This window comes from Emydura macquarii, unplaced genomic scaffold, assembly GCF_026122565.2.
Source record: "Emydura macquarii macquarii isolate MOO-44397 ecotype Brisbane River unplaced genomic scaffold, CSIRO-AGI_Emac_v2 contig_3220, whole genome shotgun sequence".
NCBI classification, from domain to species: Eukaryota; Metazoa; Chordata; order Testudines; family Chelidae; genus Emydura; species Emydura macquarii.
Window position 1 is genome coordinate 7,086,466 of NW_027133357.1, and position 27,031 is coordinate 7,113,496.

General features: G+C 47.8%; 2 protein-coding genes across 6 annotated transcripts in view; one reads left to right on the plus strand and one right to left on the minus strand.

Moving 5' to 3' along the window:
- The first annotated feature begins 2,800 nt into the window (after window positions 1-2,800).
- UQCC2 (ubiquinol-cytochrome c reductase complex assembly factor 2) lies at window positions 2,801-6,861 on the plus strand. 2 transcript variants are annotated; one of them, XM_067531842.1, is made up of 4 exons: window positions 2,808-2,995; window positions 5,410-5,484; window positions 5,736-5,805; window positions 6,683-6,861. In XM_067531842.1, exons 1-4 carry the CDS (start codon window positions 2,858-2,860, stop codon window positions 6,775-6,777), a joined length of 378 nt encoding a protein of 125 aa, XP_067387943.1. In that variant the 5' UTR covers window positions 2,808-2,857; the 3' UTR covers window positions 6,778-6,861. The 2 variants fall into 2 exon arrangements, with proteins under 2 accessions (XP_067387944.1, XP_067387943.1); XM_067531843.1 differs by lacking the exon at window positions 5,410-5,484 and having other exon boundaries at window positions 2,801-2,995.
- The window catches only part of ITPR3 (inositol 1,4,5-trisphosphate receptor type 3), a 90,371-nt gene continuing 69,169 nt past the window's right edge, over window positions 5,830-27,031 (minus strand). For 2 of the 4 annotated variants that reach the window (XM_067531841.1, XM_067531840.1), the window contains exons 39-58: window positions 26,303-26,472; window positions 25,006-25,180; window positions 24,498-24,679; window positions 23,818-24,018; window positions 22,387-22,497; window positions 21,980-22,075; window positions 21,110-21,211; window positions 20,164-20,250; window positions 19,314-19,424; window positions 18,631-18,823; window positions 16,440-16,565; window positions 15,388-15,560; window positions 14,943-15,107; window positions 13,807-13,999; window positions 12,979-13,074; window positions 12,075-12,199; window positions 11,455-11,620; window positions 10,336-10,496; window positions 9,573-9,734; window positions 6,677-8,614 (exon numbers count right to left, since the gene is read on the minus strand). In XM_067531841.1, the coding sequence (XP_067387942.1) occupies window positions 8,537-8,614; window positions 9,573-9,734; window positions 10,336-10,496; window positions 11,455-11,620; window positions 12,075-12,199; window positions 12,979-13,074; window positions 13,807-13,999; window positions 14,943-15,107; window positions 15,388-15,560; window positions 16,440-16,565; window positions 18,631-18,823; window positions 19,314-19,424; window positions 20,164-20,250; window positions 21,110-21,211; window positions 21,980-22,075; window positions 22,387-22,497; window positions 23,818-24,018; window positions 24,498-24,679; window positions 25,006-25,180; window positions 26,303-26,472 (2,873 nt within the window). In that variant the 3' untranslated portion in view covers window positions 6,677-8,536. Of the gene's footprint in view, window positions 6,251-6,676; window positions 8,615-9,572; window positions 9,735-10,335; window positions 10,497-11,454; window positions 11,621-12,074; window positions 12,200-12,978; window positions 13,075-13,806; window positions 14,000-14,841; window positions 15,108-15,387; window positions 15,561-16,439; window positions 16,566-18,630; window positions 18,824-19,313; window positions 19,425-20,163; window positions 20,251-21,109; window positions 21,212-21,979; window positions 22,076-22,386; window positions 22,498-23,817; window positions 24,019-24,497; window positions 24,680-25,005; window positions 25,181-26,302; window positions 26,473-27,031 lie in introns of those variants that run through there. The other 2 variants (XR_010916934.1, XR_010916935.1) reach the window with 2 other exon arrangements.

Genomic DNA, 27,031 nt, shown 5'->3' on the forward strand with positions numbered 1-27,031 from the left:
TATCAGAGAATGCTGAGTCTGTCAGATACTGGTCATGAAAGGATTCGCATCAAGGCCTTTTAGCTTGGAAGAGAATGGGTGACATAAGGCTTGTCTGCACATGAAAGTTATTCCAGAATAAGGTAGGGTGTGAATGTAAAACAGAACAGCTATTCCGAAATAACTCCATGTGTGAATGCTTGTCTTCTGGAATAAGAGTGCCTTTTTCTGATTTAGCTTAATCCACTTCCAAAGTGGATTTTGTTTTACCACTTCCAAAGTGGATTACTCCAGAATAAGTGTCCACACATGTAGTTAGTCCAAAATAGTAATTCCGGAATAACTCCATGTTTGGACAAGACCTGAATCAAGAACTAGACATTTGGGGTCATCTGTAATTTGTTTTTGTAAAACTGTGTATGTGTGTGTGTGTGTGTGTGTGTATGTGTGTGTTTGGTGGAGACAACATTGGGAAAATTTAACATAATGTTTACAATATTTGTGGAGAGATTAGAATACGGAACAATCAGTATAACCAATTCCTTCCTGCGCAGTGTGGGAAACCTGTCAGAATGTCCGTAAGTCAAAAACAGAGCTACAAAGCCCCAATTGCTGGGGAGCTGAAGTGTAAATAAAATTGTCTAGGTCGCTGTCGCTTATTGTTGAGTGCCTCTTTGCCTCACTTCCTGTACAGCCTGGAGTTGTTTTGTGTTTAGCACTGATTGCTTTAAAAGAACCATTATTTTCACAGGTTTAAATATCCCCTCAAGGGAAACCCTTTCATTTATACTTTATTGCAAGGAGCTGGTGAATACCCGCAAATTATGGCTGGAAAATTAAGTCCTCTGGCCAGGTTGCACGTTTTACTTGGGCAGGGTGAAATTGAGTTCTTTGCTGGAAGTTGTTCACAATGGGGCATATTGCTAGAATATGATCTCCGATGACCACAAAGATCCACAGTCGCCCCACTTGAGCTGTCAAGGTGCCAAACAGCCACCAACTGCTTTGGCCCAAATTATGCATACGTGATTATTGCTTTAGCAAATCATTCTTTTCTGGCTTTGCCCAAATATTGCTCTTTTCTATCATGCACGGGTAGCTCTTTTCTTGCTAAGATTCCCCATTCTGCCAACAACGACAGACAAGGGAAAATATTTCCTAATTACTTGTTGCTTCCCTAGATAGATCAAGGCACCCTTGCGCTGATCTTCGAGCGTGCTACAACCACGTAGCTCTGATTTTGCAGCAAAGAGTGTGAGGAGTCAAATTCAGGCCTTACTCCTGTCCTGGCTGCCCTGGGGCGGGAGTGCGAGGGGGGGAGGAGATCAGGAAGGGCTGAGGGGATGGGCTGTGGTGTCTGATTGCTCCTCTGGAAAGGAAGAGTGTGCACCTTAGCCAGAGCTTCCTATGGCATATAAATTATAGCCTTCTGCTCCGTAGGTGTTCAAGAACAGTGGAGGCCATAAGCCGCACAGCTGAGTCTGGAGTGTAGGGACTGATTACTCCAGGTGCCCCAAGACACTACAGCCGAGGCAGGCCTGTATCCTGCTTTCCTCTGTACTAGGGGGCCATGCCTTGCCAGGAGACTGTGAATAGGACGCCATTAGCACTGATGGAACAGGCCAAGACACTTTGGATCTATGCTGCACCAGCCATTGCTTTAGCATTTCTTTCAGCAGGTGAAAGGCTCCAGTGCTACTTGTGTGGGTGTGTAAAAAAACCGCTTACCCGTGTTTCCTCCTTATGCACTAGCACAGCACAGGGCAAGATTTAGCTCTCCATCTGTCACGAGGTGTACCAGTGATTCAGAGTACAGCCTGGTTAGCTGGGAGTGGAGGAGAAATGGATAAGGCTGTCTACACTTTAAAATGGCCAGAAACCGAGCACGACGCTAGCTGTTCTGTGCTGCGGTCGGTAGCCTAACATGGACGTGTTTGCAGCACAGCAGGAACCAGATCACTGTGTCAGCTGCACAAAGCCTTGCACGGGGCAGAGAAGGCAGCTGTCTAAAAACCGTTCATCGGCTGCCTTTCAAAACACAGCTTATTTGCGGTGTTGTTGTAACCAAGGTAGTCCCAGAGAGTGGAGGCGGGTGAGCTAATAAGTTTTATTGGACCAACCTCTGTTGCTGGAACGTACAGGCTTTGGCGCTGACACAGTGGAGAGCGCTGTGTACCTCGCATGCACGTTCCACCAACAGAAGCTGGGCCAATACAAGCGATGACCTGGCCTGCCTCAAATGACAGGGTCAGTTATAAAGCCACGGGTCACGGGCTGCAGGGTGTGGACGAAGAGCAGCATTGCAAGGGGGCGTCCTGACCCCCTCCTCCTCTGTCACGGTCGCAGGGATGTTTTTTGCAAGCAGGGGGCTCTAGGGCTTGGTGCCCTGCTCAAACTGGGGTGGCGATAACTGCACCCTGCCTGCCTCAGGCCTGTGCAGCTGACCTCCCTGCGGTGTCTGTCCTACCCCCAGCCAGGAGACCAAGACAGCAGCAGGCACCAGGCACTGAGACATTATGCATCCCCTTGGGGAGCTGTCCCTGCTCAGCTCGCTGGAGGCAGGTCAGGAGCATGCACCAGCCTCGGCCCCTCCAGCCCGCCTCGGGGGTCACGCTGCTCCCAGCCACAGGGGGGCTCTCAGGACGCAAGGTGGTTGCGCATGCGTAACCGCCGCCTGCGGCCTCCAAGCTCCCAGCCAGAACGTTGGGCGATGCTGCGCATGCACCACTTGACGGGCAGAACCGCGCGGCCGCTCAGATTGCGCATGCGCCCTCCGCGCTCGCCGTGGTCCCTTTCGCCCCCCGTACCCTCAGCCTGCTGAGGGTCACGTGCCCTGTTAATTGCCTTGGGGGAGGTGCGTGTGGGCTCCAGTTCCAAGATGGCGGCTACCCGCTACCGGCGGTTTTTGAAACTCTGCGAGGAGTGGCCGGTGGAGGAGACCAAGCGGGGCCGCGACCTGGGCGCCTTCCTGCGGCAGCGGGTGGCCCAGGCCTTCCGCGAGGGGGAGAGCACCCAGGTGAGGCCGGGGCGCGCGGCTGAGCGCGGGGGGCGAGCTAGCGGCCGGGACCCCCCCAGCTGGGACTACGGGCGGGGAGCGGCCGGGCCGGGCGGACGGGGGTTGGGATCTGTGAGGGGAGAGACAGCCACGGGCCGCGCCTCAGAGCCCCCCCCCCCCTCCTAGTCCCTGGTCCCTCCCGTACATACACACCCCGCTAGTCCTAGCGCCCCCTCTTCCTTCACCTCGAGCCCCTGGCCCCTGCCAGCCGCCCCGCCCAGCCACGCCTGGATCACCCCCCCCCCCAATGCAGCCTTGCCCCACCCCCTCCCAGCCACCCCCTGAAATAGGCAGCCCAGACACCAGCTCCTGCAGCTGCCACATCCGCTTCCTCACCCCCCCCCCCCCATCGTGCCCTTCCATACACACCCCATGGAGGCCCCGCAGCCACCCCTGGCTTACTGTCCCCTTACATTTCTGTCTTCAGCCACTGCCCCCGTCTAGTGTCTGTGTTAGTCACATGTAGTAAGCTGTGCTTGGAGTTTTTTTTGCGGTGCTATTTCTGCTGCCCATTGAATAGCTACTGCTGCTGTTATTGCTCAGAAATAGGAGCAGGGGCATTGTAGGTGTGGATACAAAATACGCTAGTCTGGAGATCAAGTGCAGTGATACTTAGTGTTGACAGCCCGGCTGTCTGTTTCCTGCCTCCAGCAGCAGCCATTACCTGATGGGGTGGGGAAAGAAAAACCACTTTTGATGTCTCCCAGTTTGCTTAGTGTTAAGCAAGTTGTTCTGTCTGCTATTTTTGTGAAGTTATGCAGATAAGACCCCTACCCCCTAATTATAAAACATGTTTGCTTGCTGTTATCTGCTTGGCTGGAGAGGTAAGTCTAAAGCACAGATGAGACAACTGTAATGATCTTCTCCTTCTGACTACACTGACAATACATGTAAACTACTTAAATAACAATAAGGACTCTTAGAAGGGCGTTAGCATTTCGTATATGAAGGTATAAGGTGATTAGCAATGAATAACCGTGTACTCTATGTGACCCCTCCATAGGATTGGGAGCTACTGAATGTTAATTGGGCCAAAGCAAGACTAGCCTTTGGAGAAGGCTTCCCTAGTCCAGTGGTTAAGGGTATGGGCTGGGATATTGAAGGTGTTGGTTCAATTCCAATCTCTTCTGGCAGATAAGTGATGTCACAGCCAAAATAAGAATCACTCTTGTGTCCAGGACCCTCACCTAGGCTGTGGGAGATCCAGTCCCCCCTATGCCAGGGGACTTGGAGGAGGATCTCCCACATCCTAGGTACCATCCCCCCCTCCCTGGCCACCCTACTTTTGTGACTCTTGGGCCTGTTGGCATTCCATGTCTGGCTCATAGCAGCACTCTGAAAGTTTGATAATGCTCAGCTTATGGGGTTTTTGAAGCTGTGTGTTGGGAAAGCTAGTAAGATACGGTCTCTATGAACACTGCTCATTCCTTTGGCACCCCTCGCCCCTCCCAAGCTTTGTGCAAAAGAAAAGTGCTACAATTCCATCCCAAGAGCCATGTGTGGAATATCAGCTGTGGTTTAATCAGTATCTTAACTACATGCCTTTACTTAAAAGCCTGCTCCCGTTAATTACCACATGAGCAGTTTTGAGTGCAAAGAATTGAAACATTCAAACTTGGTCACACATCACATATGAGCCAACAGTTGAGGAGGTAGCTACATCTCTGCCTGTTGATGGCTTTATAAATTAGGACCAGTATTTTGAATTTGTGGCATGGACAGAGCTGACCCAGCCAGAGAGTTAATGAAGAACCAAGCAGTAGCTGAATCAGTATCACTAGCAAGATTTGACAGTAAATAACTGCGGTCCAAGCCCAGTGCAGTTTCTTTGGAATCAGCAGTCTGTGGCTCACTGCTATCTTTATTAAACTGTGATGAGAAGCAAGCATCTCTGGATACCGTCTGCTGTGAGTTGTTTGCTAAGAACAACAAAATGCATGAGAAACTACTACCACCCATGGTCTCCTTTTATCAGTTATACATATGGAATCATGCAACAGTATCTTCAGGTGTACCCTGTCAACAACAGATGGGTGACAGATAGCATGGAACAGCTTCTTCCTACAATGATAATGCTGGCACCTGTTCCAGCAGCCATCCTCAGCTTTGTAGCTCTGAGAGTATCTATGCAACAAGGAGCTGCAAAGGCCGCAAGGAAGATCTGGGGGTCTCTAATGCATGCAGCTGTGACAGTGAGTAGTGTATTAACCAACTATTGAACACATCAGATGCAGATTCTGAGAAGGACTGCCATCTCTGTTCCATTGTTAAGGTGCCCCTCTTCTCACTTTGCACGTGGCCTATTACTTACAGGGAGAAGTGTTTTGTCGGGCAGGTTAGAAGTAGCATTTCGTAATGTTTATGTTCCTTTTCAGATTGCTGACCCTGCAAACTGTGACCAAATGTATGAGAGTTTAGTCAGAATCCACACCAACTTTTATAAAAACAAGGTGAGCTTCTCAGGCCAGGACCCATGTCACACTATGTGTCTGTACAGCACCCAGCATACTGGGCCCACAAATCAGATAGGGGCTTCTGGATGCTGCTATAATAGAAGTATTAATAATAAGCTGTCCATTGTGCTGTCTGGCATCCTCACTGTGACAAAGAAAGCTCAACTCATTTTGAGTAGCACAATCTTTGAAAAGTTCAGTCATTTCTGAAGCAGTTCTCACATTCTTTTTTTGTTTTGTTTGGGAAGTATCCGCGCCTGAAAGATACAAGCTTCACTGGAGTGACAGTGGAAGAATGCAAGATGGTCCTAGCAACAGGTAACCAGGCCACTAATGGTCTGTTTGATTAGTCTGTGGTTACTCTTGCCCACTCATGTTTATAGGGGTAGTTTGCACTGCTGCTAGCTGGTGTAGGGGATAAACATAATTTCACACCTCAGGGCCCTTGGTATGGCACTTCTTGCAAGTAATGAAATAAAACAGACAACAACATTTAAGATTTCAGTTATATATAAACCCTAGGTTTGGTGAGTCCCTGTGGTTAGTAGTGTTATGTGAAAAGTACTCCTACTGTACCCATGGATAGAGAACTTCATGGGACCTCCATACAAATATGCAGATATAACAGGTACTTTGAGCTTGTTGGTCACCAATCAGGAGCTGGCTGTTTATCAACACCTGGATATGCTGCACTGATAGTTTCTGTTCAGGACTGGAACAGCAGGGAGTTCTGCAGGTCATACTTGAGGTTCAATTGGCAGGACTGCGTGAAAGAAATTTACATCTGCCACACTATGTGTGTTAAAAGTGCTAACATTCAATCAGTTTGTTTCAAAAGTTTTGAGCTATGTTCTCCTTACTTCTTCCCTAATAGCAGGGAGCCTTTTAGAGAGAAAAGAGTGCCACTATGTGCTCAAACACGCTCGGCCAGTGCATTTTTCAGGTGCAGTGGCTTTATTCTGCTCTGGTTCCTAACTTTGACTGCAGTATGTGGAAACTGACTATTAGTTGTTGGGCATGGCAAGGGACTCCCTCTGTGATTGTTTGGATGAGAAAACAAATTTGCCCCCAGGCACTGAAATATAAACTCATTAGATTGAAGCTTAGAGCAGTCAAACAGGTTAATATATTTGGGGGTCTGTCAAAAGGAAATCTCATTCGCTTTTCTGCCTTCCCTCTTCTTCCCCCATTGCAGATAGTGTGAAACAGATGGAGGAAATGAAAAAAGGTAAATGGAAAAAACTGCGAGAAAAGTTCTCTGCCAAGAATGCGGAAGAGGACTCAAAATGATAACCTCTCTGCCCATCCCCCCTCTGTACATATTCTTAAAGCACTGTATATTGCCATGATGAATAAAACCATTCATTCCCCTTAGCAACAGCATTTTCATTTAGACCTGTGCCTGAAACCCTCTATTTTGTTGTTCCTAAATCTGGGACTGAACTTGGCATGAAAAATTGGTTCATAATGAACATACTAATTGCAGGGGACAGTGTGTTTTGTATTAATGGAAAATGAGACACTATCTGAGGTGAGTCAGGGGCAAGACAAATGTGCCTGTTTGGACATAGGGGTGACAGAACCACTGTTATGATGATTTTAGTTATCTCAATATAACACAGCCACTGTCCTCTTCTGATGAGGTATTCACAAATTCTTGTGTGTGCACACACACTTTTGCTATGTGTCATTCTCTTGCACATCCTGTGGCTTAAACATTGATGTTAATGACTTTACTCCTTAGTGCCATGTGATCCAAGTTCAAAATCTGATCATTCCATCAACTGTGGCCTATTTGCAATTCTCCTTAAAAGCTACTGCACGCTTCAGTAGAAGCATCAGTGTCTGTTCCTGGGAGCTAGAGGACAGTGCTGTGTTAGTACCAATGGGGATGCAGCTACAGAGCTGTCTGGAGGGGGAAGAATGTGTATCTAAAACATAACAGTTTTCCCCTAGCAAGAACTGAAACAATCTGAAACCTGCACTAGGATCTAGTCTAAATTTCACCAGACAAGCTGTGGTGTTTGAGGTAGCTCTGTAATAAGAGATCTTTGTATATCTCTAGCATTCATCACCATCCTTTAAAGTGTTTCCTCTGGGATAGAGAACGTGTATTCATACAGTACCCTGCCTACTAATCAGGATCGAAGCCTCTAGGTGCTTATGTATTATAAATATTATTAATACATAACAGCTCACAGAGTGCTGAGGGGAGATTCTTTGACCTCATCTCAGCTTTTATTATGACTTGATTTTATGTTAATTTAGTTAAGGCAATTTACATATTAGTTGAGTAACAAAAAAAAAATAAAAAATTGTAAAACATCACACCAGAGATGAAAATAAACACAGAATACCGCTTCACAGTGAACTGCTGTAAACCTCAATCTCCCACTACTGCCCAGATAAAGTCTGTCCACAGAAGATAAAAGACCAGGTCATGCTAGCAACAGCTTTGCTGTTATTCATCCTCACCAGATGGACTGTTCTATCAATACATCTCTTTGAGTTTACTGCACCCCAGCAATAGATGGGACTCTTAAAATGGTGGAAAATCAGTGTTGTGAGATACAGTGAACAAGATGTCTGACTTGCAGAGTTCCAAATCTACTACGGACTTTGGAATAAGTTAAATATTGCAACCCTCTAACTGCTAGTAACAATATTAATGCTATCCTTACTGGAGGAGGGCAGCCACCAAAATGTAGTGCATGGAGATAAAGAAAGACAATTCATGTTACAGAAAAAAAAGTTATTGCAATGAGGAACCAAAGTCCCATATAATTTACCTTTCTTTGAGGGAATCAGGGTAAATCGTGGGTCCAGGTACAGGGAATCTATTAAATAAGTGGTTCCTGGCTTTTGCTGGGCAAAACGTTTGCAGAGATCTAATGGAGAAGGAAAAGGCTGGCGTTGAAGCCCTACAGCAGTAACCTTCTAGGCTTTGGTCCAGTTTTTTTCTGAAGCTGAGATCTATGCGTAGGCTCCAGTGAAAATATCCTTGTTAGCTGATAAATTTTAGTCAGTTGGTTGGCGAAGCTGATGCTTTTTATGTGCCTCCGTGATTCAAGGTGTTCTGGACATCCACAAAACCCATCCGTTGTCTGCGCTTCCTTTGTTCCGTCATCTAGAGTTAAAATAAGGACACAATGTCATCAGGGAGGCTGTTCTTGTTCTTTTTTCCCCTTTATCCACACTAAGAGGCCCATCCCTTAGGCTGGGGTCAAACATACAGCTGCCAAGGGCTTTCAACTTTCAGGGATGCTGCTAAGCAGGTGGCAAAGAAAGCCATGCTCTGGATTGAGAAAATCAACCCAAGAGCGTTGTGCTTCAGGACATAGTTTCCTGAAGGAGACAAAATCTAGCTTCAACCTCATGCAGCTGGTGAGTAACCTAGCTATTAAGGGAAATTCTGGGGCCAAGTGCCCCTGACCCAGTGAGCTGCTAAAACCTTTTCTTTCCCCTCCCCAGTTGTGCAGATTATAGAAGTCTGCCTGAGGCTGCATCCATTGATTCTGGCTGAGGCCATCTCTGCAGGCTACCCTAGCCAGAATATGACCCTAGGAACATGTTTCAGTTACTGTGGATTCTGTTCTACTGGTTGGGATTTACGCTTTTCCATTAAGCCCGTGGCTCTCAACCTTTCCAGACTACTGTGCCCCTTTCAGGAGTCCGATTTGTCTTGCGTACCCCCAAGTTATGCCTCACAGTAAAAACTACTTGCTTACAAAATCAGACAAAAATATAAAAGTGTCAGAGCACGCTACTACTGAAAAATTGCTTACTTTCTCATTTTTACCATATAATAATACAATCAATCAATTGGAATATAAATACTGTACTTGCATTTCAATGTACGGTATATAGAACAGTATAAACAAGGCTTTGTATGGAATTTCAGTTCGTACTGACTTTGCTAGTGCTTTTCATGTAGCCTGTTGTAAAACTAGGCAACTATCTAGATGAACTGATGTACCCCTGGAAGACCTCTGCGCACCCCCAGGACTACGTTTACCCCTGGTTAAGGACGACTGCATTAAGCCATCCCCATTCTGAAACGTCCTTGTTTAAACTATTTATAATACCTGCTCTTTTAGCTCATTCAGCTGTGAAGTGAGATAAGACACCAGTTTCATAGTGGAGTTGAGCTTGTCTTGTAGACTCCGGATCTCATTCTGTTCCCCTTCCCCTTCGTTGCTGACCAATGACATGGCTCGCATCCGAGGGAACCAGTCCAGGTTCTTGTTCTGAAATGATGACCATAAAGAACTTCAGATTATGGTGGCGGAGCCTGATTTGAGCATAAATGCTCATTCACAAGAAGTGGGTAGTTGGCCCTATAAACCCTGTCTGTTCTAAGGGATTAGTACAAACTTTATTCAAGAGCCTGGGCTCACCAATACCTTTGAGGATTCTCATTAATAGCCCGTTAATTTCCCCAACCTCTTTTTCGTAGAGTTCCAGACACAAAGCAATCCCATAAATGTGACTGTAAGACATCCAAAGATTTCCCCTATACTTTCCTGCCTTCTTCCCCAATCTTTGTCACTGCCATGAGTTCATGATAACTAGGTAGCACTCGGTTTTGCTTTTCATTAAGTCCTGGCTTGTTGAATATCCAGTAGTGAATATAAAATAGCCAACAGATGATGCCTTGTTGGCTGGGTCCAAACTGGAAGTAATCATACAAGGAAGAATTGAGTTGCTTTTACAAAATTTAAAAAAAAAAAATTCCAAGTGTTCCTTTTAAAACAAGTTTTGCCTCAACAACCCACTGTTTAAAAAATGGTTTTCTTTGAGGGAGGCACGTGGTGACTGTGTGTGAAACTTGTCCGAGGCAACACGCACCTTTATCATTTGTGCCACGTAACTTTCGGGCCCTGTGTAGTCAGTCTTATTCTTCACTCGCACTAGCACGATGAAGTACAAGTAGTTCCACATGTTGTGTTCGTATTTAATGTGCTCTTCGAAGGACACAGTCTTATTATCAAACTTGTCCCTTTCGAGACCTGGAAGAGGCAGTGCAGAAAAGACGGATTGAAAAAACAAAAACAAGCGTAAAAGGAAGTACAGATAATCACACATCCTATCCCAGGTATGAATTTCAATAAGCACTTTTAGGTGCCATTTAACATACAATAAGCAGCCATACTTACATTAGACAAATTACGTAGTTGTGTATTTAGAACACTTCTTTTTAAAGTGCTACTAAATACATTTCCTGTATACTGAATCTAAACTTATAGCATAAAAACCACACAGTGGGTCTCTCTTAAAAGTGATCTGCAAAGAAGGAAGAATCGTATTTGAGTTGTGCTTGTTATTTTATTATTTATATTTTGATATTTTTTCCTCCCAAAAATAAGGGGAATGCTTCCTTCCTTTTTTTGTTTTGCTTTTTGATGCACAAAGATGGTTTGAGAAGTTTTTTTTCCTGCATGTTTTTTCTTGTAATATCAGGAAAGTCACTTCTGTTTTCTCCCTCTTCCCTTTTTTGAGAGGACTTCTTGGGTGACTCAGATAAGGACTGAGAGATTTCTCAGCTCAGAATTTAAGAGTTTGGAGTGACAAATCCTTCACAAAGAGCACATTACTTCACAGTGTTTTAGTTAACGCTCATTTAACAAAAAGCAAGTCTGAATAAAAAAAAATATTTCCTCTCTCAACTAATGAGATTCATCTCCTTGGTGTATCTATCATAAGCCTGCTGGTTTATCAGTGATCCATGGACTCTTCTAGGATAGACAAGACCTGAATTCCTAACACAAGCAACAAACCTGAAGAATTAAGTCAAGTCTTCTTTACACATCCCAAAGGACAAAAAAGGACAGCTCCCATTTTTTTCCCTTTTCACACTCTTAAAATAAACATCAGCTACTGGAATACACATGTTAAGGGCTCAGACCTGTGAGGATCTTGGTTGTGAAGCGCATGGTGTTTGTGTGACTTTTTTGCCCTGGCACTCACCACATACGAAACAAGTGGTCTTAAGAATTTCTTCCTTCTTTTGCTTCTCACTCCTCAGATCAGCAAAGGTGTCTATGATGACACCAAAGATTAGGTTGAGGACAATGATGATGACAATGAAGAAGAAGAGGAGGTCGTAGATAACCCGAGCAGGGAACAAGGACTCCTGCAAAGGACAGAATGAAAATAGCCATAAACAAAGCATGATACTTCTCCCTTCCAGCCCTTTGCTCTAATCATGCTGCTTCCGTACGATGGCTGGAGAAATGTCTTAAGGCCAAGGTAGGAAGAGGCTAATTGAGGGGTTAAGATCTAAATTCCATGGCATGAAGGCAATGTGGAGTACTAATGATGGGAATAGTGGCATGGAAAGAGGCGTAAGCAGAGGGGATGGAAGAGATAACAGCATAAGGTGTGTACTGAAGGAAAGGTGTGAAATTTGTTGGGGTAAATCAGGAGTATAAATGGAGAATGGAGGGGATAGGTCTGGCAGTGACAGAGGCATGTACAGGGATGAAAGAGGGAGACATGCATATAGCAGTGAATGTGACAGGTCTCTGCAGAAGAGAAGGGAATTGGCCCTTGACTGAAGTTTGTCCAGAGTACCGAACTTAACTCACATCCTTGGACGGCTTCCTGAGAATGTCACCCACACCCCCTCCGTTTCTCAGGCCATGATTCAGCACAGTGACAATACACATGAGCAGTGTGTCACAGGCGCGCTCTGAGTCATCCTCATCATCATCTGGAACACAAGCATAAACCAGTCAGGAAAGAGCAGATAAAGAGATCAGCTCACTGGAGTGAACCAAGCAGTACAGAGAAGCCTGAGGTCACTGGCTTTGGAGTCTCTCAAAGGACTTTTCTTTCTTCCTTTTAGTTTTATCTCCTGGAAACAGGTGATCCTAGTATATGCAAGAGCCAGCAGCAGAACATGCCCGGAGGAAATCTGACTGGCTAACAATCTTCCAGTGATTGTGTTTTGCGCACCAGCTAGCTGGAAGGGTGTCTCCTTGGAGAATATTTTGCTGCCGGGCCTGTTCACAACACAAAGAGATGGTTATTCCATCTTCATCTAGCTAAAGAGAGATGGAAGATGGAGAGCGCCTTGATGCTATCATATTAACATGCAACCTGGAAGGGTCGAGCAGAACCAACCTGGCTGCTCTGGTGACTTGAGCTGTCTCTGAAATCCCTACTTTCTCGTGCTGCTCGAGCGAGCCATTTTAACCCTTGCTATGCTGGGGCCACCCTCACTTTGAAGGGACGTGGCTTAGCTACTTGTTAGATAGTGGGCTGCTTATAAAAACTATTGAAGGGGCTGGATTTCACCCAGCTGACTGACAAATGGGAGGGGACCATCTTGCTCTATTTATGTCCTGATTTCCACAGCCTCTGTATTAATTTAGTGGGATTCCTACCTAGGAGCCCAGTGAATGTCCTGGTTGGAAAGGTGGGAAATCTCTCTCTTCTATCTTAAGTGCTGCTTCTAATAGGGTAAAATATTTTAATGATCTGGTTTACCTTTCAGCACATCAGGCACAGCAGAGCAGCTAATTTTGTCACCACTGCATGTCTCCATAAACGCCTCCATGTTCCTTTGCATCCCCAAGGGTCTGTCTGGAAGCACAAGAACTTGTGTCATCATCAGACTATTGGTGTCACAACCATTTGTCTGAGTAAAGCTCTTTCCTCTGATTGGCAACCCTCCTTCACTACCCCCTCGCTGCAGCTCAAAAGGCTACTTTGGAAAGGTTCTGTTGGGTTCCCTCAACTCATCGTTCGCAGTTACCATTTATCCCCCCCAAACCCCGGCCACGGATATGCTGTCAGTGCTGATCCCTGCTGGCAATGAGAACCTGACTGTCTAGCACCCTAGCCGCACACACTGAGCCGAGTCCCACCAGACCTGTGAATCGATGTCCTGAGGTCTTTTCAGCCCTGAATCCCCTGCTCAGTTTTCAAAGGCGGGTGCCTTAAGAGGACAGCTACAGTCCTGAAGCTTCCATTGCATCTGTCCAGAACCAGTACCATATTCCGTATAACCCCCAACCTCCTGGTTCCCCTGCCCAGAGATTGCAGTGCTGGCTCCATGAAGTCTCTGGGAGCTGCTGCATTCTCTACCACCCAGAAGCTCATCAGGACCAGGATTTTGACTCCTAAAACATCTCCTTTGTAAAAGAGGCATTATTTCCCCCATTTCACAGATGGGGAAACTGAGGGATAGTGTGGAAGTGACCTGCCCAAGGTCACGCAGGGAGTCAAAGGCAGAACTCCAGTGCTACCTATCCCATGCTCCAACCACTGCACCACAAACCCCACTTGCTGTGTGGCAGGGCCAGGTGTAGAGACCTTTGGACTTGTTGTCAGGTAGCCGATCCACCTCCATGATGAAGTCATCTTTCAAGAAGAGGAAGCCCACAATGGAGAAGAGGTAGACGAGGATGAGAGCCAGGAGGGCGGTCAGCAGGATGGAGCGCCCATTCCGCGTCACGCTTTTGATGACATTAAACAAGGTCTCCTCACGGTAGATCAAGTCAAAGAGCTGAAATGGACAAATGTGTCCAGGTGGAGTTTAATTAGCGAGTGGAGCAATACAGCACTGTGCTTTTTGTGATTACACTTGGGCTTTCTAGCATATTTTAGCCTAAGAACTCAATGTAGTCGACAAACCTAACTAAATTTCACACGGGGCATTACGTAGCATCCCCATTTTACTGGTGAGTAGAATCATGGAAGTGAAGAGCTGGAAGGGACCTTAGAGGGCTTCCAGTCCAGTCCCCTTGCACTCAAGGCAGGACTAAATATTATCTAGACCATCCCTGACAGGTGTTTGTCTAATCTGCTCTTAAAAATCTCCAGTGATGGAGATTCCACAACTTCCCTAGGCAATTTAGTCTATTTCTCAACTACCCTGAGAGTTGAGAAGTTTTTCCTAATGTCCAACCTAAACCATCCTTGCTGCAATTTAAGCCCATTGCTTCTTGTCCTATCTTCAGAGATTAAAGAGAACAATTTTTCTCCCTCCTCGTCACAACCGCAGTAGACTGAGGACAAAGAGGTGAAAGCTCTGATCCACAAAGGTATTTAAATACCTAACTCTTATTGAAATCAGTGGGAGCTCGGTCCCTAAATACCTTTGAGGAGCTGGGCAGAAGTGACTTGTACACAACAGTAGAGCCATAACAAGAAGCCAGGAGTCTCGATTTGCAATCTCCTGTTCTAACCAGTAGATCACATTGCCTCCTAGCTGTCCCAGATAAAAGGTAGATGATAGAAATTATAAACAGATGAACAGTTAGAGACACAAATACAATGCATACACACAAAAAGCAGAAAGACTGACCCACACAAATAACATTGGGCAATGCAGCAAATTACTTTCACCTGCCGTTATCAATCACTGAAAGTTTCCACAGGAATCTTCCCGTTCCCCACCGGGTGTGGCCATGCCACATATGTTCCCCTAACAACCGAGTTCACCGTACCAAGATGCTGTAGAAGAGTTCATGTACAAAGAGCCCTAGGATGCTGGTCACAATGTAGGCCACATGGTAGAGAAACTCCATGTCCATGATCATGGCCTTGTAGCCCCGGATAAATGTCCCACGGTTGCCCACGAAGCTCACCACGAACACAATCTTGTTGGTCAGCTAGGGAACAATCACAAGGAAGCAGGGTGGGTGAGTGCTGCAAATTAAGCCAGTTTTGCTTTGTGAACTCAATGTATAATGATGGTGAAAGGGGAAAGCTCTCCCAGGTACAGTGCAGTAAATCCACTGACTTCATGTGAATGCCAGTGAGAGCAGGATTCAGCCCAGATACCTACAGCTAAATTTCGAGTGGCCACTGACTTTGATTGCTGGGAGCCCAACTAGACACATCTTGAGTCTGGCTGTAGGGGTGCTGCACCAAGCTTCCCTGGTAACTTACATTGAGACCTCCCAGTATGTTCAGAGTGAATCCTATCCCTAAGTAATAGATCGATCGCAGGATCAACGCCACCAGGAGCGGTCTGATGCCGTAGCGCCGGGTAAACAGGGCCATGATGGAGAAGCAGATCAGAAACCAGAAGAGCAGGGAGATCAATGGGGAATCCAGCACTCCTGGGAACAAAAGGGACACGAGAGTTAAAGGGCATGGAAATAAAACACGTATTACCAATTGCTCACACTCTGTTTGTGCCAATTCATCGCATACATCAGAGAGGAATTATCCCTCAAAAATGAAGATCCAGTCCTCAAAAGAAAAAGAAAAGAAATGTTCCTGGGTACAAAGATTTTTTTTATAATTAATAAAACACAGATTTTTTTTATAATTAATACATTAACACTTTTCTAGCACCTTTCAGAGCTCTTTGGAGACATCAATAAATGAAGCTTTACAACAAAGAGGTATACATTATTATCTCCATTTTATAAATGGGGAGACTGAAGCACAGAGAGAAGTGAATTTCCCAAGGACACAGAACAAGTTAGTGGCAGAGTCAAGAATAAAATCCAGGAGTTATGGCTTTCAGTGCCCTGCTTTGACCAGCAGACAACACTCTCCCTCTCAGGGTATGTATATACTGCAATTTAAAACCGCAGCAGCAAGTCTCAGGGCCTGCGTCTACAGACCCGTGCAATGGTGCTAAAAACAGCAGCATATGCACTGTGGCTCAGACAGGCTCTGCAGCCCATCCCCTTCCCGGGCTTCAGAGTCCAAGCCCAAATGTCTACACGGCTGTTTTCAATACCATAGCACGAGCCCAAGTCTGTAGACCCAGGCTCTGAGACTCGCTGCTGCAGGTTTTAAAATGCAGCAGGCCTTAAAGGATTAAGAGGAAATTGATTCTGAGAGAGAGGAAGACACGAAGCAGCTTTTGCAGAGAATGGGGCTGGTGAGATTTTGTCTACTAAGAGGTTGCTGTGTGTCAGTTCCCTCTCTGGATGAGGATGCCCTTTCCCTTTGTCTCTAAGAAGAGGAGTTGATGGAGCACTTACCCATAGATGTGGCTTCAACATAGGGGTAGAAGAAAGCAATGATTATATTGATGAAGACAGCCAGGTTGAAGGAAATGCTTCCCCAGAGAGTCATTCTGCGGGAGAACCAGTACATCAGCGGCATGCCTAGGAAGAGGAAGGTAGGAGGTGACGCATCGCGCAGTAAATCTGTGCTGATCTTGTGTGACTTACTTATGGATTGTAACTGTTCTTCCAGAGACCTAACAAGGCTCAATTCAACACAGGTTCAGTGGACCTGACCTCCCATTTCCTCAAATCAGTAGCAAAAGTCCCCAGCGTGTGGCTGAAATGGGGAAGTGAGTTCAAAATGTTACTGCTCACATTTCATGTCTCTTCAAACCTTTGGCCCACTCTGATACTTGGGAATCAGCTCCAGCGTTACACCCCTCTTGTCTCTCTCTCTCATTACTTCCTACATCCTTGCCATTTGTGTGGGTCAAAAACCAGTTCCTTTGCTTTCCTGGCATCAGATCTCTGTCCCAGAGGAGTCCCAGACAGCCTGCACTGCCAGCCATTTCCTAGCTCAACTCAGAACTTGCTTCCTGTCTAATCACTAGGAGAATTCTGTTTGTAGCTGCATGTGTTTTCACTGCTGTTATAATATGTCTTAGCTGCTTAATGGCATTTATATCTTTTCTTCTCATGATTCATTAAATGCAACCTGATAAGTGAACCTTTAAAGTGTGTGGCTAAGCACCCAGGTGTTCGGATGCTGATCTGAACCGCATCCACACTATCCCAAACTCTTACGTCTGCAAAAGTGAGCTGGAAACCTCGCGAGACACCAGTCTCCATGTATTTGAATGCTCTCTGGAAAGGAGATTTCCAGCTGGAGATTTCCTGAAGGCAACCTCTCTAATGGTTCTACACTGAACTCTTACAAACCTCAGATTCAAGTGTTGAATGAAGGTATGGTTCAGTTCTGATTTGGTTCAAGCTGATTCATCCTGCCCTGGTTTGGAGATTCGTGCAGGGTACATCTGTTTTTCACCCCTAGGCATCCATTTATCCATGCATCTATGTAGGCACAGCTCATATGCCAATCATCCTAGTATGTATACGCAATACACATAATCAGAAGGCCTAGCGTCTGTCTGAAAGGAACCTCCCTTGTTACGTCTCCTTCTTGATGGTCTCCACGAGCTGCAGCCTCCATTACTGAGGAAAGCCTTGTGTAAAGAAACAGGTCTTACAGCGTGCGCTCGCCACATCCTGACCCCCATGGGGTAGGGAGTTTCATAGCTGTATGCTCTGCCTCTGCACCCTGAGCTGCATAGTCCCAGCATTCTGGTTGATTACAGTTGTCGCGGTGCATCACAGCAAGTGAGAGGGTCTCTAAGAGAGCTAGGTCCAAGCCCATCCAAGGCTGCTTTAAAAGCTTATCGATCTGGATCTGGAATCTGATAGGGAGTCAAGTACAATCGCTAAACAATAACAGCAGCTTGGGCCAGCGCGTTTCAGTTCACCTGATCCCAAATGCCAGTTCGTTTTTTAATAAGAAGACAAGACGTTTGCCACTTCATATTCCCTTCTTCCTTGTGAATCTGCCAGGGAATTGCCCCCTCTGCACTGTTTCCTTTACGCCCGTATTTCCAAAATTAGTGCCTGCCTTGGGTGTCCAGCCTTGTCTCGATGGGTATTTACCATCTCTGCACATCAGGGCTGGGTATCTGAGGCTGGGCATCCTGAAACAGAGGGAGCCAAGTTCACTGGCTACTTCTGAACACAAACTGTCATTATTTTCCCTGACAAGAAAGTTACTTCGCCCTCTCTGGATGGTTTTCTGTGCTTCATGTTGATGCTAAATATATTACAATCCCCTGTTGTTTGGGGCCACTTAGGAACTCAAATAACAAATCCCTCCCTGCTTGTGCAACTAGAAGCATGTAACTTAGGGGCCCTGCATTTTTAATTTGCTTTCAATTGCCTCAATCAAAGTCGACAAGAGATCGGGAAGCAACGAGTGAGGAAAGTCTCATCGGCACATTGTAAATGGAAGAGTTCAGTACATTGTACACAGCCAGCGGCGTGGGATGCTGGGAGAACTTTTTTACAAGCCACAACCTAGTACTCTTGGCCGTTTTAGAGCTTTGCTGGCATCTGAGCTCCAAGAAAACTGACTATCTGAATATTTAGTGCCATCAGCAGGGGAGCTCCGGTTTGCCCTTACTGCGCAGTTTCTTCTGCCACTCCATCTCGTTGTGCAGGAAGGATGACTGGTCAAAGAAGTCGCTGACTTTGCTGCCCTGCTCATCTTGTTCCGTGGTGGTGAACAGCCGGTACTTGGTCTCCCTGGTGAGGAATTCGCAGATGCTGGGCACTGGGAAGATAATCTGCTCCATGCTCCGGTCCAGACGCACAATCTGAATAGAGCAGGCAAAGAGACCGGGGTGCTGTCAGTGCCAGCCTGCACCACCCTTTTATTTGCTCTGCCATGTAACCAGGAACCAGCCCCATTCTGACTCAGAGAAGGATCTGTGTTACTGTAGACTGCAACTCATTCTAATCCATGCCCACAGATCGATCCAACTAACATATCCCTGACCGGCACACCAAGCTCATGTGGTGGGAATCCTTGCTAGCACTGACAGACATGCTGCCAGAGACCCAACAAACAACAAGGGCAGTATGAAAAAGGTAGCTGGGCACTGCTAGAGAGAGCCCATGCTGCTGAAAGAGTTGGGGGGAGCAGGAGGGGGAAGCTTACAGCTTATCTCTCCTGGGCACTACAATGATGAGGCTTGTCTATTAACTGCAGAAACAGGAAGGAGATGCCCCTTGACCTAAATTAGCCCTCCACTGGTCCATGGAATGGAAATCTACCAGGACAACACTGAAGGCAACAAGTCCTACCTCAATCTGGGAGGTGTGTTTCTCGTAGTATGCCAGCGGATCCTCCTCTTCCTCCTGAATGGGAGCCGTCGATTTCAGCATCTGAGTCAGCTGCTTATTGTTTAAACTGAGCTGGGGGAGAAGGGGGAGGAAGAAGGAAGACGTCTTCAGCTGGACAAGGCCGGAGGGATTCTATTCTAACTGTGCACTAACAACAGGGCCTCATAATTTACCAAACCTGACAAGGTGCCGGGGAAAAGCAAATGAATTAAAGCCCTGTAAAGGGTGACAACGGCTCACCCCGGGGACGGCAATTCACCTCATTACAATAATTACATCCAAAAAGTGCTAATCCCCAAATTACAAATCAATGCCCTTACCACCCGAGGGAAATCGCATTACAGCCGAGTGGCACTCAGGAGCCGAGACAAGACCACACAAAGCAGGAAAATGACAGCGAAGGGATCGACTCTCCTACCTCCCGGGGAGGGGGCAAGGTGGGAATCAGACACCACCAGGGAAACCCCTCTCGGCATTAATAGAAGTAAACCTTTTCCAGGGCAAGATGAGAACATATACCACTGAGAACTGAACTGGCCACCAGTAAGCTCCTCAGAGCTCTCCTTTAATATTACCCTTCTGCGCTGGGTAATAACAGCAGCACACGCACTTGTGCTTGTCGGGCTGGCTCAAGCCCCACCGGAGGTATGAATTTTTTATCCCCATGGGAATATCTAAAAAGATCAAGGATTAAATTACGGAAAACAGAGCAGCTACGAAACCTCTGCTTAACCAGGCCTGGGGCCGCGGTTTCTTAGCAACCCACTACCATTGGGCAGGCCCTGCATTTGCTCCATGGATCCTCTCATACCATAGAGGAAATGCCTTCCTCCTCCTCCTCCTGGATTCGCTTCACTGGCTTCAGAAGATGCTGCAGTTGCCTATTGTGCCGAGATAGCTGGAACGAGAGAGAGGGGCAGCAAGGAATGAGAAGGGGCCTGAGACAGGCATGGCAAAGCGCCATGTACTGTGAACACGTGAGGATCCCTGGCCAGCTGTGTAAGTGACATGTAAGGATGAGACATACACGTGTCAAATCCTGGTGCCCCTGGAAGCAATGAAAGTCTTGCCATTGACTTCTCTGGAATCAGGATGTAGCCCTTTTACCTCTAAAGAAAGAACAGCACATGCAGTGACACTAGCTCGGATAAAAGAACAATGGACATCAATCCCCATTCTTCAGGGAAGAAGCTGATCACTTGACTGGGTCAGGAAGGATTTCAGCCGTATGGTAATGTACAATTGGCCAGCTAAAGCACTGAGGATCGGGCAGTGACAGGCACCGGATTCCAAACCAGAGGAGCCATTTTTCTGTCCGAGCCCAGCAATGCTCACGGGTGAAACTTCATTGAAGTCCCTGGTGCTGGGCTGACTCATGAGCAGTGAGTGACTTTAACCTGGGATGTGCCAGCACAGACTGAGCTATCTGTCAGTGGGAGGAACCCTCTAAGGTGTCAGGGACCAAGCACAGGGGCGGGTGAGGGAAGGTCAGGACTCAAGAGCCCAATTTCTTTTACTAGGTGACACGCATGTTTTCTGCTTATGGATCCAGACTGGAACTTCACAGATATCCCAGCAGAGCTGGATCTTTCTGGGTTTGTCTTGAGAAAATATATAAATAAATGGGGGGAGCCTGGAAAGACTTCTACATGCCAACTAATGAACAAAGGTCCCCACAGCGTGGGACGGAGCAGCTGGGGGAATCCAGCCTTACAAAGGTGATACATGCGACAGTGGAACATCCAAAGAGAAGGTACCTGTAAGGCCAAGATATAGATGTTGTGCCCAACTTCCCGGGGGGAAACCTCAGCGTTTTCACACTCTTCCTCCTGGAGATAGGCTTTTTTAATGACATCAACCTGTAAGGGATCATCGACCATGGGAGCAAGTCAGCCATGCCATTTGCCAGCCAGCAACCTGGCTAAGGTTTTGCACTGCCCTGGGGACACCTGCAGCATAGTTTCAAAACGATAATATTTTGTTTCTCTTTCCTGCCCCATTCATTTTTTCCCTTAACTGTGGAAGGCTCCATGGACCTCCAACAAAGGTGTGGGTGTAGCTAGCATCAGTTGTGGAAGTGAAGATGGTTCTTGTGATGCAGACAGTTATCCACTGAGGAAGGACGGACTAGTGGTAGAGACTTGGGAGACCTGGGTTCAATTCCCTGCTCTGCCACAGACTCCCTGTGTGACCTTGGACAAGTCACTTAATCTTGCTGTGCCTCCGTTTCCCCACCTGTACAGTGGGGATAATGGCAGTGCCCTACCTCACTGGGCGGGCAGTGAGATAAACACACTAAAGACTGTGAGGTGCTCGGGCAGGATGGTAATGGAGGCTAGATAAGCTACCTCTGATAGGCAGCAATGCACTGAGACCAGCTGCACTCGTGTATCTTGATTCCAAACACATCCACATGGCAGAGCATGACAGCCCTGGCACGTGGGAGCCGACAGCGAGGGTGAGAAGGATGGGGAGGTAAAGCCATCCTGGCCTGAAGGCCCCTGGAATTTTTGGTCTGTCCCAGTGATTCGGACCGCTGCCCCTTCCCTTCCTGCCTCTAAAATGCAAAGTCCGGCACGTCTCTCAAAAGCAGCCGAGCGCGTCCTGCCCCGCTCGCCCACCCTTACCAGTTCCTGAGGCCGGAGGCTGATGAGGATCCGCTCGGCATTCTCGCTGTCGTGTCTGCTCTCCATCAGGGCCAGCAGGAGCTTGGAGGCGTTGTCCTGGTGACGAGACACCCGCCTAGGTGAGCCGGGGTGGCACGGAGCGCGCCACGCCACACAGAAGCACTGCCTCCATCTACAGCTCCCCTGCATGACAGACCCAGCAGCGCACCCACCTCCTGGAGAGACGTACGACCAGGAGACCACCAGGCCACGCTCTCCTACAGAGCCCGCGTGCTCACGCATGCTGGAGAGGGACCTCCTCCCCCACCCTCAATATAGCACACACTTTACAGGCCAGAGAACTTTCCTCTTCAATACCCCACACGCAAACCCTGGCCACGCATCCCCTCCCTGGCTGTGCCACCTACCTTCAGCTGGAGGACGAGGTCCATTCTGTACTTGCAGAGGGGGCTGATCTCATTCAGGATCAGGGCCGTGATGATGTCAATGCCGTTCGATTCGTGCGTCACGATGCAGCTCTGGGGAGTGACACCTAGGGTTATCCCACAGCCTCTTTTCTGCCCTGCTGGCTGACACTTGACTCAGCTTGACCTCAGCTTTCCTCTCTGATGCCTCCGATTCGCCACGTGCTCCCAGCGGTTCAGGCTTAGGAGATGAAATGCCGGTGGCACTACGCCCCATCTACGCTATCAGATCAGCTGAGTTTGACTAACATGCGCCCAGCACGGTGGCCTAACTAGGTTAAAACACGGCCAAACTGCAGTATAAGCGGGTTAAAAACTGTGCTTTAGACATAAAGCCTACAAGCAGGATTCAGTCTAGTTCTTGGACCCCATCCGAACTGGCCAGCCAGCCACTGTTACATCCTTGTTTGGCACAACCTACATACAATGGCTCTTGTCTCGCAGACCTCAAGGGGATCTTTTTCTTTGATGCACAGAGAAATAATGATAAAGGACATGCTCTGGGCAGGTCCAAGGCTGAAAGCCTTTAGCACATGTTGCTTAAGAGTGAATGAGACGCCGTAACCACCACACACCCACAAGAGCAGCGCTGACCATTTCAAAGCATCGTTTGTGGGCACCGAGTTCCCACCTGTGCGGGAACGAGTCGTATGATTATCCCATCGGCCAATCGCATTGCTCCTTCAGTCTAAGCGAGAAGTTACAGGTGGGAGGGATGCAGGATCGTCCCCTGCAGCCCATTCTTCACTGTTTTGTCCCGTGTAATCTGAAAAGACTCAAGCAATGGGGCTCCCGTGCCTTCCCCCTGGGGCGGCTACTGCCAGGAGGGAGCGTGTGGGGGGGGGGGGAGGGGGGCGGGGGAGGTGTTTCTCCTGATGTTCTGCCTAATTTGTGCTTTCCTAATTCCATTGCATTGCTTCTAGTTGTGACTCTGAACAATTCCTTCCCTCCTTGGATATCATGGACAGCGGTCATGCCCCCGTACAAGTGAGCCCAGCAACACGTGTTAGTGATTGTAACCTCTCCCCCTACATCAATCCCCCCCAACTTTCATTGCTCTCCTCCGAACTTCCTCTATGGTCCCAGTTCTGCTCCCACTCACACACCAAACTCAGGGAGGTTGAACCAGCGTAAGTGACAGTGGCCCTATTGGTCCACAGCCTTCTGAAAAAGGCCTGGCCAGAACTGAATAGCTCCCTCACCACTGTCCCGACAGCTGCCTTACAAACCCCAGGTCATTGGTGCAACACGGGGAACAAGCAAGATCTAGAGCAACATGCAAAAGACTCTAGCTGTGAATCTATCCACCTATGGCCTCCTAGCCAACCGCATTGTCTCTTCATGGTGTGGAGAATTTGGCCTGGCCGGGATTACCTGGTTCTCATGGCATGGTCCCTGGCAATACTCCGTCAAGGTCTCCAGGGTCTGGGTGATGAGGGCCACATTGCATTCATTGATGTAGAGGCCCAGAAGGCCCAGCCCCCCCGTGGTGCTGCCGCACATGATGTCCAAGAACTGCAGAGTCTCACACACCAGGTTGTAGTTTGTCTTATTGTTCTGACACCGGAGGAAATTCTGTAAAACAAACCGCGCAGCTAAAACCTCCAGAAGGAACTGCCTGGGTAAGCCACTCAGCAGCCTAGTCTCTGCATCCCCACCCTTCCTGGCCCTCTCCCCCCAGTGAAGCCAACGGGGTGCGGGTCAGGGCAGAATTTGGTACTGTGCCCCTATAGTAAGGTTTGGTAGTAGTGTGATCTGTGACAGGAGCTGTAAAGGGGGCCAGTGATAATGCCTACCTCATGCTATTTAATTATATATACAGACAGGGACCAGTATCTATTATAATAATACACAAATCTTACCTAGCGCTTCTCTTCTGTGGATCACAAAGCATGTACAAAGCAGGGCAGTACCATTTATCTCCATTTTACAGATGGGGAAACTGAGACACGGGGAGGGGAAGGGACTTGCCCAAAGTTACCCAGCAGGTCAGTTGAGCCCCCCCTGCTCTACCCAGTAAGCCAAACCGTCTCCCAGCACCCCTGCTTACGAACCTGGAGGTCCCGGTTGTGGTTTTCGCAGAGCAACTGCAGGAACCGAAGAATGGGCTCCATGATCAAGACCGACAGTCCCATCTCATTGTTCTGGCTTCGCTCCCCGGCATCGAGGCCCTTTCGAAATCCTATGGCCATGGGGTGACGAGAAGGGGCCTGGGACAGCATCAAGGTTCCTCGTCCTAGAGAGAAATCCAATCTCTATTTCTGTCCTATCCAGGAACGATGGTTGCCTACCCAGAAAGAGTGCGCTCGAGGGGGTCATGCACATCCCTTACTGGCTACTTAGATAGGGCCACCCTGTATGCGTCTTCAGGTTGGCTGTCTGGCCCCTGGCTAGATCAGGACGTTACTGCTAGGCACTGTAACCCTGCCCTAGAGTTAGAGATCCTATGGGTAGAGTTCTCTGCCCTAGGGTTCGGGTACTTGGAGCTAGGGTTAGGGTCACACAGGTAGACGTGGTCCCTGCCCCACAGAGCTGAGAACTATCCCCTCCCTTCCCATTTACCCTTGGTGCCAGAGTCCGGGGTGTCTTTGTCCTCCCGGGGCTTGTTCCCAATGTCACTCATGTTCACCGACACTGTGGACTTGGTTTCCTGCTGTGCCTTCTTCATGCGGTCATGCAACACTTTAAAGAACTTCTCGCACTTCTTGTCGCTCGTCATCAGGTTATAGAACGATTTCTGGGAAGAGAGGGAGGGACGGAGGAAGCAGGACAAGAAGTTAAAATGTCCACTTTAGGACCCCATGTTTCCCCGGCTGCCTCTGGGGGATTTATTTGTCTCTCCCACTAAGTCTGATATGGTGACTGGAGTTTCAAAAGAGCTGGATAAATTCATGACTGATAGTATCTGCAGTTATACAGCTATGGTGAGGGTGACCACTTATCAGACTTCAGGGCACAAGCTGGTCAAGCACAGGGGTCAGGAAGGAATTCCTGCCCCCACCTCTAGCATTGCACATGATAAGAGTTTCCATCTTCTTCTACAGCACCGAAGTACTGCGCAGTGAAGGAAGCAGCATACCAGACTCAAGAGACCAGTGATCTGACTGAGTAAATCCAGCGCTCCACTACCTTCTCTTCTCATCACTGAGCTGTCAATCAGGGTCGCTGGCCAAGTCAAATCTCAAGAGCAGGGTCGGTCTCATGCAATCCACCTAATCACATCCCAAGAACTAACAGTCCTTTTGGCTTTCAGGGAATGGATCATTCATATCCCCTTAACTGTACACTGAGCTTTAACTACCGAGGAAATCCAAGTGTAGAGCCTGAAAAACACAAGCTGTAGCCAGTTCAGCGTCTTGGACCCTAGTCTCCTCTTGATGTCCTCGCTAGTCTGCATCCAGGTTTTCTGCACAAAGGGTTTGAAATAGCAAAGGGATATAATCCACGACTTGAATGAGAAGGGCAGCATCATGTTATGCTAGCAATCCCCAGCAGAGGGCACCAGTGTTGCTTTAGAAAACCGACTACAACAGTCTCATCTGAAACTTGCACATTCCGTTTCCCCGGAGTCTGATGAAGTTAGGCAGGACATTTTAATCAGACAGAGACTTCTGGTGTCCACGGAAACCAGCTTGTCTTGTGGCATTTTGTTACCTCTGGCCCTGGCCAGAACCACTAAGTGCAGGAGGGGAGAATATCCTAGAGAGAATTTTTTGGACTCTCAAATGCAGCGTTCAGTCCAGTGAGCGTTTTGGACAAAGGTTTGCATTCACACAAATCAAACATCTCTCCTATGTCCTCAGGGTCTGATCTCCCCAGGGCTTGTGCACAGGCTGGGATCTCAGGGCTACCACCATACCTGTATCTCTGTGTTGCCTCCGTCCAGCAGCCGGATGGCTAACAGGATGCTCTCCTGGAAGATCTTCTCATTTTTGGTGTTCATGATAAGGTCCGACACCAGCTTGGTGGCCCCTTCTCTGTCCAGCCGGCACTGGATGGCAGCAATAAGTGACCAGTCCTGGTCTTGGCCTATGCGTGGAAGAAGGTGAGAGAGAAGAACTGGAGTGAGGGGCAACACTGGATGGGTGCAGCTGTGAATTCTTCAGTCAAGCTAAGGAACAGAGGGTGGCCTTTTGGTTAAGGCATTGAGCTGCCACAGACTCCCTGTGTGACCTTGGAAAAGTCCCTTAGTTGCTCTGTGCCTCAGTTTCTCACCTATAAAATGGGGATAGTGCTACTGCCCTACCTCACAGGGGGCAGTTGTGAGTCATTAAAATTTGCAAAGCCCTTTTGTACTATGGTCACAGCGTCCTATGACACCTTAGAATGGATCAATGGAAAGACGGGAGTGAAAACTCCAGTTCCGGAGACCTCACATCCATTTCCCTGTGGTTGGATTTGCATGGAAAACCACCCTTCTGAGAAGGGTTGACCTCAGGGAAGCCAGGCTGATTCACACTGGCTGAGGATGTGGTCCCAGATCATAATACAAGTGCTTGAAATGCAGCAGTCCAAAGCCCAAGGAGTGTGTGTAAGCCTTGGAAGAGACAAGGAAGAAAGCCGGAGTGGAGGGGAGACAGAGCAAGGA

Coding starts and splice junctions, on each gene's coding strand:
- UQCC2 (XM_067531842.1), top strand. CDS start 2,858: ATGGCGGCTACCCGCTACCGGCGGTTTTTGAAACTCTGCGAGGAGTGG. Junction 2,996..5,409: donor GCGAGGGGGAGAGCACCCAG/GTGAGGCCGGGG, acceptor GTTCCTTTTCAG/ATTGCTGACCCTGCAAACTG. Junction 5,806..6,682: donor CAAGATGGTCCTAGCAACAG/GTAACCAGGCCA, acceptor CCCCCATTGCAG/ATAGTGTGAAACAGATGGAG.